General features: G+C 36.6%; 1 protein-coding gene across 3 annotated transcripts in view; it reads right to left on the reverse strand.

Annotated features, from left to right (window-relative positions):
* Nucleotides 1–14,510, reverse strand: part of Slc39a12 (solute carrier family 39 member 12) — a 74,312-nt gene that overhangs the window by 18,782 nt on the left and 41,020 nt on the right. For all 3 annotated transcript variants that reach the window (XM_074056581.1, XM_074056580.1, XM_020180980.2), the window contains 2 exons: nucleotides 12,979–13,137; nucleotides 11,166–11,353 (listed from right to left, as the gene is read on the reverse strand). In XM_074056581.1, coding sequence (XP_073912682.1) covers nucleotides 11,166–11,353; nucleotides 12,979–13,137 — 347 coding nt within the window. The remainder of the gene's footprint in view (nucleotides 1–11,165; nucleotides 11,354–12,978; nucleotides 13,138–14,510) is intronic.

A 14,510-nucleotide genomic window follows, 5' to 3' on the forward strand; every position in this document is an offset into this window, starting at 1 on the left:
TGCAACATGGTAACATTGTTTGTGCAGTTTAAATGACAGAAATTTCACATATTTCAGGAAGCTAAAAATTCCAAATCAGGTTATTTGTAGATTCCATATCATGCTAAGTTTCTCTTCCTGCTTTCAGAAGTCTGTCTTTTCTTGTATCCTCACATGGGGGAAAGAGAGAGTTCTAGTCTCTTTCTTTTTGTTGTAGCATTTGGGATTTGAACTCAGGGCTTCATACTTGCGAGGCAGGCACTCTACTGCTCCACCAACCCTTTGTTTTTGCTCTGATTATTTTGGACATAGAGTTTCACTTTTTGCCCTTCCCAGCTAGACTGTGATCCTCCTAGTTTATGCACACTACTGTGGCCACCTATTGTTGAGATGAAGGTCTCATGAACTTTTTGCCCACACTGGCCTCAAACTGTAATCCTTCTAAGCTCAGCCTCCCAAGTAGCTAGGATTACAGGTGTGAACCACTGGATCCACCTTAATTTCTTTCTCTTATAAGATTCTAATCCCATTATAGATCAAAAGCTTATTATCTATCAAAGCTGCACCTGCTAATACCATCCTATTGGGGGTTAAGCTTTCAATGTGTGAGTTTGGGGACACACTAATATGCGATCCATAACAATTATCTTCTCAAAAAATCCAAGTGTTAGTGAAAATAACTTATGTTGGCGAGGATACAGAGAAACTACATCTTTTGTTCCATATACGGTGGCCATATAAAATGGTATAGCCACTGCAAAAAGCTGTGTGACAGATCCAAAAAAAATTAAATGTAAGATTAACAGTATGGTCCAGAAATTCTACTCCTGGGTGATAGAACAATAATGTCGCCATTTCTAAATCGGCAGCCATTTTACCTCAGACCTCACTTGAGAAACTCCCAAGGACAAATTCCCAGGCTCTAAGACAGCCCCACCCCTACCAGAGACTCCCGCACATGCGCTAACTTCCTTCACCTCCCCCTTGTATAAAAGCCACACCTGGCCCAGAGTCGGGGCTGCGCCATCTTTCCCCGCCAGCCTGGCAGTTTGGGCCTGCCATTGAACTTTGCTCTTGGATGTGAGACTTTTCTCTGAGCTTTCTTTGTGAGCAGCGTTTTTCCTAACACTGGGTATATAACCAATGGATCTGAAACCAGGGATCCAAACAGATATTTGTGTATTCGTGTACCTAGCAGCATCACTCATAGTGCCAAGAGGTAGAAATAACCCAATGTTGATCACAGGTTGAATTTTAAAAATATAGTATCTACATACGGCAAATATTATTTTGTCTTAAAAACATGAAATTCTGACATGTGGCAACATGGTTGTACCCTGACAACATTATGTCAGGTGAAATAAGCCAGACTTGTGAAGACAAATATTGTATGATTTCACTTAATATGAGGTACCTACAGTCATCAAACTCACAGAGACAGAAAATAAGATCATCGGTTGCTAGAGGCTAAGAGGAGGGGAATAGGTTATTGTTTAATGGGTAGAGAGTTTCCATTTGGGAAGGTGAAAACATTCTGGAGATAGTTGTGATAACGACATTATAATAGAAACACCATCAAACTGTCCACCCAAAATGGTTAAAATGGTAAATTTCATGACATGTATTTTACCACAATAAACACACAAAGTGCTGCTTTGATCAGTTGTTTAGCCTTTGGCCTTAATGTCACACTAAACTGCATTTAGGTTAGAGCTTAGAACCTATGTGACAGTAAGAAGTGTTATTTACTGTTATCATTGTAACTTACCACTGAGGAACAAAGTTTTGGGTTATTTTTGGAGCTCAGACTCTCAGAGCATAAACTCAATTCTCATACTTCGTAAATAACCATAAACTAATCCATTTCTGGAGGACCAGAACCCTTCTTTTCAATAGTATGCAGTGTCGTCTACTTCGAATTTCTTCATGATTGCCTACTGTGAACAAGATGGTGGGAAGTTTAGAGTCCCCTTTTTAGCTAGTCACAGAGATGAAATTTTATCAGCAACAAAATCTTAAGAGGGCCCTGCAAGATTTCTCTTTCTATAATATTCTGGAGAGTGGAAATTTTCTCTGGAATGTTTGCTTATAAATACTGTCTCAATCCTTGCTTTTAACAATCTCCCAAGAGTTTTAACAAATGGTTAGGTGTAGCTATCCTGAGTTTGTTATGTAAATTTCCTCTTTTCTTTAATGGAATTCTTTTTCTTGGCTGTCCCTTTTCACATTCATGAAAAGAAGATTTTGACATCTGTTCTATTTTAGAATCATACTTAATCAGTAATTGTAGGAACCTTAATATAGACTACTATGACTCAACAATATCCTAAATTTGGTAGACTTGTTCCCATTAACACAGGTTCTGTTTTGAATTGAGGTCTTTTTCAATTGAAAGCTATGATAAAAAAAAAACTTAATATAGAAACTTTATTTTTAATTCTGTTTTGAGATAGGGTCTCTGTATGCAACCAAGACTGGCCTAGAACTTGCTATACAGTCTAGGCTGTCCCAGAACTCACAATCCTCCTGCCTCAGCCTCCCATGTGCTGGGATTATAGGCATGTATCACAATACCCAGCAATATAGCAATTTTAATCTTCCTTATCAAGCAAAAAGACAAGGACCGCATCTCTCAGTGTATTGGTGATAGCCAAACTAGAAACTACTTCAAGGTAACTTTAAAAACTTCACCATCAGAAATTTTATTTGTTAAATATTCAAAGATAAGATATTTAGATTTCTATAATATCAATGATATCTTTCGAAGGCAATTAATGAATCAATTAGCAGCAAAAGATAAATGAAAATTTCTTTTGAAAATTATAAGACAAAGATCATGTTATTGTCATACATGATAAAGGGAGGCAAAAATGTCACCTGTTTTTAGCTTGTATTTAACAATTCACCCCTCCATTTTTTTCCTAGGGATGTGATTCAGTTAGACAAATTCTTAATTATATGTTTATCAAAGACAGCCATAAGCCAGCTGAAGAAATGGTTACTTTGGAACAGGTGTGTGTGTGTGTGTGTGTGTGTGTGTACATGCATGGCTTGAAAGAGGAGCTAGAAGAAAAGAAACATTAAGAGCAGGAAAATACTTAGATTTCTAGTAGTTAATTAAAGTTACACCGAAAGTTCAACATTCATCATAGTTAGGTCTATTAATTGTTATCTCAGTAGAAAATTTTAAGCATAAGGTATAACTGATTTTTGCAGAGAGAATAGATTTTTTTCAAAATTGTTAAAATGATTCACATTTCTTTTATGAAGAAAAAATTGTGAATGTTAAGTGATACTAACTTTGCTGCTGAAATGGGTTTAAAATTCTGGTCATTTCTTTCTCAGCAAAAGAGTATTTAAAACGATTCCAGTTGCATCAGCAGGACAGTGGTTCAAGGCTAGCCTGGGCAAATAGTTTGTGAGACCCTATCTCAAAAACACCCAACAAAAAAGGGCTGGTGGAGCGGCTCAAGCGGTAAAGAACACCTGCTTAATAAGCCTGAGGGCCTGAGTTCAAAACCCAGCACTGCAGAAAAAGAAAAAAAAAAAGATACCAGTTGCACTCATTGATTTCAAGTAGTGTATAATATTTGTTGAAAACAAATGCATAAGTGGGTCATGGCTCAAGTGGTCAAGTATTTGCTTAGCAAATGCAAGGCTCTGGGTTCAAGTCCCAGTACTACAAAAAACAAATAAGCAAAAATCCCCACATACATACATAAAGGTTACTTCTTCACATGTCTTTTTCAAAGAAAATAATCCCCTTCCTGTGAATGGATAATGTTTAAAGATATCACACCTAGGTTTTGCCAAGCTTCCAAGAAAGAATCACTTAGTAGATTTTTGGATGGGAAAGGTATTAATTTACTAGATCTTACCTGGTGATTATAGATTACTGATTGAATTGCATCGGAATAAATGTAATAAATTGGAAGATAAAGAAAGAATGATGGGAATGAGGGAATGGGATCGATGTCCCATAAGTGTAGAATCCTAGTTTAATTTTCTAGTCATGTGATTACAAGAAGTGTGACCAGAAAGGTGTCTGTTTTGCCAAGTGACATTCTTACCAAATTTACTACCTTGAAGCTGCTATGTTTACTAAAGTAAAATAACTTTAGACGAGTCTGGTCTGGCTATCAATAATCCTATTTATTGAAAGAGTTTCATACTTAAATCTTGGTTTTACATCTTTGCATATATTTTAAAGGCAGAGACTCTTAATCTCAAAATTAAAATACTTTTACCTGCCTTTCACACAAGAAAAGTTAGCTGGAAATTGGAAAATTATCCAGAAATAAACCTAGCTTTGGTATCATTTCCACGAGACATTTCCTGGAAGTGGGTAATGTTCTAAGTGACTGCTCTTCAATCTTCTTGTTTCCCACTCTGGTATTATATATGTGGAATAAGTTTGAGGAAACATCAGTAATCATCTTGATGAGGAAGACAAACTTTCAAAGAGCATCCAAAACAGTAGGCTGGGAGCAGAGGTGGGGAGATTCAGAAAACTTTGTAGTGAGGGAGATGGTTGATAGGGGAGGACTGGAAATACAGCATACAGTTCTTCCTCAATATCCAGAGGCATTGATTCCAGGACCTCCCTCAGGTGCTCAAATCTACAGATGTTCAAGTCCCTATAAAATGGCATAATATTTGCCTATAATGTATGCACATCCTCCTGCATGAGTACTTCAAATCAACTAGAGATTACCTATAATACCTAAGACAATGTAGATGCTATGTGAATAATTGTATTGTTTGGGGAATAATGACAAGAAAAAGTCTATATATTCAGTATGATGCAATTTTGGGGAGATATTTTTGAGTTGTGGTTGGACTCCAAATCCATGGACTTGGAGACTATAGTTACAAAGGCAAATTCTCAACTGATTTGCCTTGAATTTACATGGAAAGGGCACCTGAGTTTTATTTTGTTTTGTGTTGGCTTCCTTCTCGACTGCCTGTCTCCCTGAGTTATGGCTCCTTCACCAGCCACTTGGGTTCTATTAATACAGAGGACACTGGGCAGTTGCCCAGTTCCCCAATCCTCAGAGCATCTCAATAGTTCCATCTACAGTCAGCGCCCCTTGAAGTTTCCACACACATGCTGCTATGGAAACACAGTTTCTGCAGTATCTAAAGCCGGAGGAAAAATGCCTAAAGGTTTGAAACTTTGCATCAGATCCAAAAATAAATTTTGCTTGGCATAACCCATTTGTGTTTTTACAAATTAATTAATTTATGCTGTATAGAATAAATCATATTAGTTAAAAATAAAGACTCTTTATCCAAACTGCTGAAAAAAATAATATTTTGAGGGCTTGTCTAACCCTTCGATCTGAGTGATTTTGTAAACTTCAGAGAATCTGGATGTGAGAATTCCTCTAGACTGCCAGTTCTGAGAATTTTCTTAGAATGTTAGGTTCTCAGAGAGGAGATGCTCTTAAATAGCTTGCCTCCATTTTCAATCACATCTAAACCTACCTTAGTACCAAAGGGATGTATTAGCTTTCTACAACTGCTATTAATGAATCACCACAAACTTGGATTCTTGAAACAACACAAAACTATTATTCCATAAGTCTTAAGCTTGACCTGGGTCTTGCCAGGCTGATGCTGATGTGTGAGGGGGCTGTGTTCTCTTCTGGAGGCTCTGGGGTAGAATCTGTTTCCTTGTCTTGTCCAACTTCTACAGGATACCTGCACTCCTTGGCTATTGGCCCCTTCCTCTTATCTTCAAAGCCAGGAATGGGGCATCTCTGACCTCTCTTCTGGCATCACATTATTCTATGACCACAGCTGGTAAATATTCCCAACTTTTAGGTCTCAAGTATTACAATGGGACTCCCCAGATAATCCAGGATAATTTCACCATCTCAAGATCCTAAATTTTAATTACATCTGCAAAGTCCCTCTTGGCATATGAAATAACATATTACCTTTGGGGAAGTGTTATATTCATAGAGAATGAAGCTCATGAAATCTCCATGGTCATGAGACTATGGAAAAAACATCAAACCAATAGATCTGACTATAAGATTTGGAGAATTTGGACAGGCAAAATAAATGGACACTAAATTACAAATCACAGAGATTGCTGATTGTATCAAACACTTCTTTATATGCCACCTCAAATACTTGATCTGAATCCTACCATTTACTTACCAAAAGACAGGTTGGAGGTAAAAAAAGATAAAAAATATATTCTGTGCAAAAAGTAAGCAGGAGAGCAGATGTGACTATATTAACATCAGACAATAGTGACTTCAAGACAAAGAGCTTTATCAGAAATAAAGATGAACTGTTCAGCACAGTGAAAGCATTTGATTCATCAAAAGACAAAACAAACCTGATATGAAATGAATTGCATTCCCCCAAATTTATATGTTGAGACCCTAATTCCCAATGTGAAGGTATTTGGAGATGGGGTGCTTGGGAAGCAATTAGGTCATGATCCCTAATTACAATAGGATTAGCACTTTTGTAAGAGACTAGATTGCTTCATCTTGGACTTCTTAGTCTCCAGAAATGTGAGAAGTGAATTTCTTTGTTTAACACCAATTCTGTGGTATTTCTTTTATAGTAGTTCAAACTGACTAAGAAAATCTATAAATACGAATGTATCAAGTAATAGAACTTCAAACATGTGAAGCCAAATTGACAGAACTAAGGAAGAAATAGGCATATCCACAAACATAGGTTGATATTTTATCATGAAACAAGTGGAAAAATAAATCAGGACATTATTTGAAAATATGACCAACACTATTAAGCAGCCTAAGTTAATTGACACCCATAGCTAACAACTTACATACTCATGTGCCATTCAAGTACACATGGGATCATTCACCAAAATACACTGTATCTTTGTGTGTGCATGTGTGTGCTACATCATGAAACAAGTCTCAAAATTAAAAAATATATATATCCTTACTAGAAGAAGGAACTGAATTAAAATCAATAACTCAAAGGTATTGAAGAAGGTCTCAAATTTTTATTAGGCAACATACTTCTATATAATCTGTGGGCCACAAAAGACAAAAAAGAGTCATGAAAAAAATTTAAACATTTCACAATGATCAGTATTGAAAATGCATATTAAAATATATGGAAAGCAGCTAAAGCAGGGCATCAAGGGAAATTTATAGCTTTAAAGGTTAATATTAGAAAAGAAGAAAGACTGAAATGTATATTACATTTGACCTCATAAAAATAATAAAGAGAATTAAATATAAGGTAATTAGAAAGGAAATAAGAGAGATTATAGAAGAAACAATAAAAAATCACAAAACATTGATAAGTACTCATTGCTAGTTTTCCACTTGAGAAGTTTGTGCTTCAGCACTTGTTCTAAGGGAGAATTTACCAGGGAACATAAAATTTCCAGTATACTGGGAGCTATGGCTATCTCCTGATTATCTGGGGCTCCTTATACCAATGGATCAACCAACAAAGAAGTTACTCTTCTGGTGGGACCACACATTAGTAATTACTATGTAGGGTTCCTGCTATACAATGGGGGAAGAAAGAACCTACGCAGGAACTATGGGGATTCCTTGGATCATTTCTTTGGTGCTTCTGTGTCTGGAATAACGCTGAATAGGTAACTAGAGGAAACATGGAGAACAAGGACAGAGCAACCAAGAGTCAGACTCACAAAGACTTCAGATTTCCCTGCCAGGAAGGAAATCTAGGTCAGCTTAAGCACTGCCTACAAGTAAAGATAATCAAGATTGAAGGGCAGAGATGATGAATATCAAATATGACCTAAAGACCAGCAAGCTTGGCACTTGTTTTACCAACTATCTACTATTAAGGCTTTGTGGAACTTTTGGCTGGATACCACAAGAGGGGGACTTCACAATAGACGGGACATAAAATTAAAGGAGGGGATGAGCATATATGGAATAGTAGAAGAGGAAACTGTTAATGGACGTCACTGTGTGATACTTCATATTCTCTCAGCCCCATCTCCTACCCTAGCCACTACTACAGAGACCAGATCCAAGAAGGTGTTGATTAGTCTTGAACAGATGCTTGCTTAAGTCCTACATTCTTCTCTTCTGTCCTGGGGTTCTCTGATGTGATAGCATAGGACTCCTATTGGAATGCTCTTGACATTCAAGAATGCATAACCTGGATGTGTGGGGAGATGACACTTGTAGGGATAGCTTAGAGCAACAGGGACAGATGAAGCCTCTTTACTGCCCCAGCTAAACAATTTTGGAGCTGTGTGATAGAGCCTCCAGAGTGCTGGTCAACTTAATAAAAATATATTGCCATGTTGGCTCTTCCTCCTTCCCTGTTTTACTTTTCCTGCCCTTTGCTTATTATCTCTGAGATTCCTCACAAATGAATTGCTGTCACCTTCACCTTTGTCTTTCTCTCTGCTCTGAGGGAAACCCAGTTTAGGATAAGCATCTTCATGACAGAGAATTGACTTCCTCTGGCCACATGAAACTGTATTCATTCTTCACTTCCTTCAGAAATGATTCAATGCTACTGAGAGTGTGCTTGAATCAGGCAATCCCACTTGGGAGAATTAACGCTGGCAGTTTTCCCTAGAGAAGACTTTCTTCTTTGTCGACCTCATTGCTAATCGCCCCCAGTTCTTTCTCTTTTAAGAGTCTGAAATAATACATCCAATTTCTTTGAAACAAACAAATAAAGCAAATTTCTAGCTAGTCTTTTACATTAACCCTGCTTAGAAGGTGCCTGCTAAATATTCAGGATTTAGCAAATAACCAGTATCTTAAAATATCCCCCCTTTACCCTTCAGTTACTGCCATTTATATTCTTTGCCCTTTCACAAAGTCTTGGAACCTTGTTTTCTTCTCTTGAAATGACAGACTGTTTTCTTTGGCACAGCTGCAGAGTATAGCAACAGTTAAACTTGCTATGTGAAAAAGCTCTATTTGTTTAGAAGTTACTCAGAAGGCCGTGAGAGCAGGCGACCTGGATTTTAGGAAGTAGCCCCAGGAAACTCAGAGTATTTTCTTTCCTGTCTTCTTGCCAGAATGCTGGTTTTTACTTGGCCAATAATAATTTGCAATAAGCTCAAGATTTATGCTAGCTGGAATCTCACAGAGTATCAGCTGCCTTGCTTTCTTATAGGCAATTGCTTAGCATCATGAAATAGCAGAAACATTGAGGTGGGGAATGATATAGTTAACTTAGGGTTTCACATAACAAATGGGGCTTAATAACCTTCCCAGCTCAATTTTAAGAGCATAGACACTATAACAAAGAAAAAGGACTGACTCTGTACATACACATCTACCAACTTGAAGAGAGATCTAGTCTAGGTTAAAAACAGAATAAACTTCAAAATAATACAATAGCTGCCCCCAAATGACCAAAAAAGGAAAAAGAAATTAGAAATAGCTGCAAATCAGAAGATTCAAGAGCCAATAAAGCCAACTTGGGGACTGATATGTAGACATTTTAACAACGAGTAACACATCATTTTATGGTAAATAACCATGTGTTTTTTGAAGTCAGAGATATCCAGATTTCTCACCTCGGAAAGATCAAAGAATTCTATAACCTTGACTTTAGGTTGGGGGATGGACTCAAAAAGAGAGGTGAAATTTGCACCCCTAGCTTCATTATCAAAATTTAAAATTTTCTGAGCATCACAAATAATATATAAGAATATTTCTAAACATGAAAGTATCTTTTGTGTTAACCTCATCTGCATGAATCTTATAATTAAGAAAAACAACCAGAAACTCAGAAATATGGGGATTAAAAATGGCAGTGTTCTCTGTGACAGTCCCCTTAATGAAATCTCCTTCCACAATGCACTGCTATTCTGGTTGTATCATCTCAGCCCCCATATTTTTTTCTCTTTATGAAACATTTCTTTTTACTTCCAAGATTGGCTTCTGTCACATCACTAGTCAATCTCAATGGATTTGTTCCACATATTACCTTCAAGATTGTTTATTTTGCTTTACCTTCTCTAGGATACAGGTAATAACATAATTTGCTTTCATTCAGGTTGGTTTTCGGACTTAGGTATTTTGTCAATTTATTTCATTTTCATTTGCCTTTCTCCAATCCATGAGAATATATAATCATTATAATTTTTTACCTTAAAGATATTTAAATTTAAACAAGTCCAATAGAGGATGATCTTTAAAAAGCTTGGTCTACCCTGTAAAGACCAGATTTCAAGAAGAAAATAAAAAGTGAAATTTACCAGGTTCCAGTCCTTCATAAGCTTAGAGAATGATAACTGATGACTGAGATATTACTAGTGTCCACAAGGACCTTTTTAGGAACCATATGTTACAATTTTAGAGACCAAGTGCTCTCCTCATCCTTTCTTTCTTGTTTCGCCAGCATGACAGTCCTTTGACAGTTAAACTCAAGGATTAAGTCTTTACTTTTCAAAATATGTTTAGTTAGTTGGGCATGGTGGCTCAAGCCTGCAATCCTAGCTGCTTGGGAGGTAAAGATTCAGAGGATCAAGGTTCAAGCCCAACCCTAGCAAAGGGTTCACAAGACCCCATTTCAACCAATAGCTGGACATGGTGGCAAATGCCTGTCATCCCAGCTATGATGGAAAACACAAATAGAAGGATCACAGTCCAGGCTGGTCTGGGCATAAAGCAAGACGCTGTCTCAAAAACAAACAATACAAAGAGGGCTGGTGGAGTGACTCAAGTAGTAGAATACCTACCTAGCAATCACAAGGGTTCAAACCCCTAGTACTGCCAACAAAACAACAAATTATATATATACATATATATTAATTAAGTCCAACAGCAGCAGTTCATTTAATGACAAATTCATTTGGACTACTATGCATTGTATAAATAAAATGGCTATTTAACAGAGCTTTTTATTTTCAGCTACAAGTCTAGGAATTCCATACAGATGTAAAGTTAGAACAGAATGGGCTGCTACCCATGTTTTAACAAGTATGAAAGTTTTATTCTTTTCATTTAGATTACTAAAACAATGCCAGTATTTTATGTGTTTTACATTAAGTTCCTTCTGCTTTCAATTTACCTTCTTGAATTATATAGAATATTTATTTAGTCATTTATTATTATCTATATTCTTCTACTCCTCTCCTTATTTGTCTTTCTTACATAATTACATTTCCTCTTTCTTGTTGCTTTTTACATTTTTCACAGTTTAAAAAAACAAAATAGAAAAGCCATAAAACTTACCATTTCCACCAAGGATAAATATAAGAACATCCCAGCAGTAACTGTTAAGATCCAGTCTTGGACACATGGGTCAGTAGACACTGAGATGCCGATATAGAGCCCCACGAAGGCAGTTAGAGCACTTATAAAATTCATCAGGATGGCAGTCTTAATGGAAAGTCCAGAGTTTAAGAGAACAGCAAAGTCTCCTAAGTTTAAGGGGAAAAGAAAGTAATTATCACTTAACTGAAGATGCCTTTGATAACACAGTGCACTACGAGACTGTTTCAAATTTGAGCGACTAGAATCAATTTGGTACCTAGAGTTGATTGCTCAGTTAGTAAAGCACTTTCCTACATTTCTCTAGGATTCTCCACCAACTCATGCTTCAATTAGGAAGCTGCAATTTGGGAATTCTATTCTTATTGCTTCTCTAAATATAGTCTATATACAGAGGTCTGTAACATATTCTCCAATTCCTGATATCCTATGGCAGTTTTGACTTTGATAAATGCAAAATAAAATTACCCTTTGGCCCAGGGTTCCTAAATCTTTTTACCTGGAAACTTGCTAGAGAAAATCACATTATTTTGGTTTTTATGCCTAACTTATACAGGAACTGCTGTAGGGAAAGGGAAAAACTGCTTAATCAGAGATTTTTATATCATTGCAAAAGCTAGTTAGGAAAACAAAATTTTCCTTTAGAAAATGGCTTTTTACTGCCTTGATGATTAAAGAAAAATGGCCTCCTTCTCTTTCCTCCAAAAGAAGAAAGATCTACTAATAAATCTGACAGTCATCTATTTCTTAGTCTACAGGATTCAGAAGAGATGGCAATTGAATGAAGGGACAGGCTGGAGACTCTGTTTCCTATTTTGGTTGCATAGTCAGTCCCATGAGCAGGTCTTGAAATACTGTGGACTGTCACAGTAGTCCTCTTTTTATATTTATCCCACTGAGGTTGAGGGTGAGGTACTATATACTATCTTAGTAGCTAAATGTAGGGTCATGGGGTATGACTCCCACACCAGCTACATTTTAATGGGCTCAAGAAGGACCTTGGATAAACTGCTCCAGGAAGCATGGATCAATAATGAGTTGGTGACAAAGCTTTGGGAAATACACACTGAACACAGAGGGCAAAGATGGTCCAAGGGTTAGTGCAAACTCGAAAATGGGAGCAAAGAGAACCAGTGTTAAGAGCCCTCTTCCCTATAGCACACATATGCAGATTCTTCTTTACTATTTCTGGGTCTAATTCAGACATCTCTATTCTATCCCATCTTGGTTTCTGGGAGAAAAGATTTGAATTACAGACCTATTAAAATTATCCAGAAAAAAGTTGTATATATCTGCTCTCATAAGCCTGTCATTTCAATTTTATGCTTGGCTTTAATGATTTTATATAAATCAAGTTGATGAAACCAAAGTTTGGCTTTAATTTAAATGTTACTTAATCTCATTGGCCCGTTTTCTGACATAATGGATAAAGATCTCCTGTTAAAATTTTTCTCACATTTAATGTACAGATTTTAAAGTCCTTGCCAAAGTTCTTTAAATTAAAATTTCTCTGAATGACTCTCTCCCATATAGAATTTTCTGGAATCCACAAAAAGCCATTTCTGGCCCTGGGAAAGATCATAAAGGCATCTACTTGAATTTTATGTCAAGGTACCAGAAACTTTTTTGAGTTCTCTTCTGGTTTAAATAAATTATAAATGGAAAGTATTTCTTTCAGTTATACATTGGAAAAAGAATCTAAGGAAACCACAGCTAGAATTATACTATAGCTTTTTCAACAAGCAGGGAACAGTGATTCTAGTATTGTACTTACCCATTTCATGTGGAATTTCATGACACAGGATAGCAATTGTTGTGGTCACTCCCGACTCAGATGAAGATGTGAAGGCTGCTCCTATCACCAGGCCATCTGCAAAATTATGCAGGCTATCCCCGACCAGTATCATTATTGCTAACAAGCTAATGGCTTTGCCTAAAGAACCAAATAAAGGTGTGAGAAGCATTAGCAGAGCACTACACACATGGAATCCTTCAAATCCAACCTTTCCCTTCCACCTTTGGCATTCTTATGTTACATCTAACTTAATAACTCCACTTTGTCTCAGCTTACAAAATAAGTTGGGTCTAGAGATGTAAATAAGGTAACAGGAAACCTGAAATGGTCACTGTTTTTGTAACAGGTCTGACAAATTATGTATTAGCACCCATTATTATATCATTTTGCCCAGTTATGCCAAAAGAGGAAAATAAAAATGTTTTAACTTCCCAAAATACTACCAGTTATCTTCCCATCTATGTCTTTTGTAATGCATTGTAAAATAATTTAAGAACCTTGCAGTGTTCAGAATGTTTTTGTCTACCTCCCCAAACTCACACATTGAAGCATACTTTCGTACCATTATGGTATTAGGAAGTGGGCATTTGGGAAGTAATTAGGTGATGAATTGGATTAGTACCCTTATTATAAAAAAGATGCCAGAGAGCTCTCTTTCCCCGTCTGCCAGTGAGAAATTGCCATCTATGAACAGGAAAGAGGGCCCTTGTCTCATTTTGATCTTGGACTTTCAGGTTCCAGACCGTGAGAAAGAAATTTCTGTTGCTCATAAATAGTGTGTGGGAGTTGTTTTTCTTTTTTAATAGAAGTTTGAATACATCAAGACAAACCTCCTGCAGAATGTCAATAAAATCATGTTGATCTTCTAAATCTCTTTATCTGAGTCCTTGTGTCAATCTGAGGCAGTGTCCTTTCTACCACTATGTGATCATTGGGTTGTCTTTTCTGATTGGCGCTAATGACCCTCCTAAAATGCTTCATTAAATCCCATAACTGTGGCCACACAGAACCACAACCATCTCTTCTGGCTCTCAAATTAGCTCTGGAACAATTACTCAGTATGCATGTCTTTCTGCAAAATAACTTTCAGTACTATACCATGTGATGCTGAACCAAATAAAGAGAAACTTCAGTTTCGTGGGACCCTAGTATATAATGATGTTATTGGATTAGGAGACAATGCATGAAATAATTTTTATCATAATTGGGTTTAAGTTTTTATTGGGTAGAATGTCTGTATCTTTTTTAAAAAATCAACCTAAATTTTATGTTATAACCAAATTATAGAGGTGAATGACTAGCAAAGTATTTTGAGGATAACACTTGTGCTGACAGTCAACTACCCAGGTGTATCATTTGATGGGAATAGTCAGTAAATAATTTTCATTGTCCAAAACTTCACTAATTATTCAGCTGAAAATATACTGTGCAACAAGTAAAAGTAGTAGCTGTGGTTATTTTTAAAACTGAATACATTACTTTCATAATTGCAGCCAGTAGAAATAGCAAGA

This window comes from Castor canadensis, chromosome 15 (assembly GCF_047511655.1).
Source record: "Castor canadensis chromosome 15, mCasCan1.hap1v2, whole genome shotgun sequence".
NCBI lineage: Eukaryota > Metazoa > Chordata > Mammalia > Rodentia > Castoridae > Castor > Castor canadensis.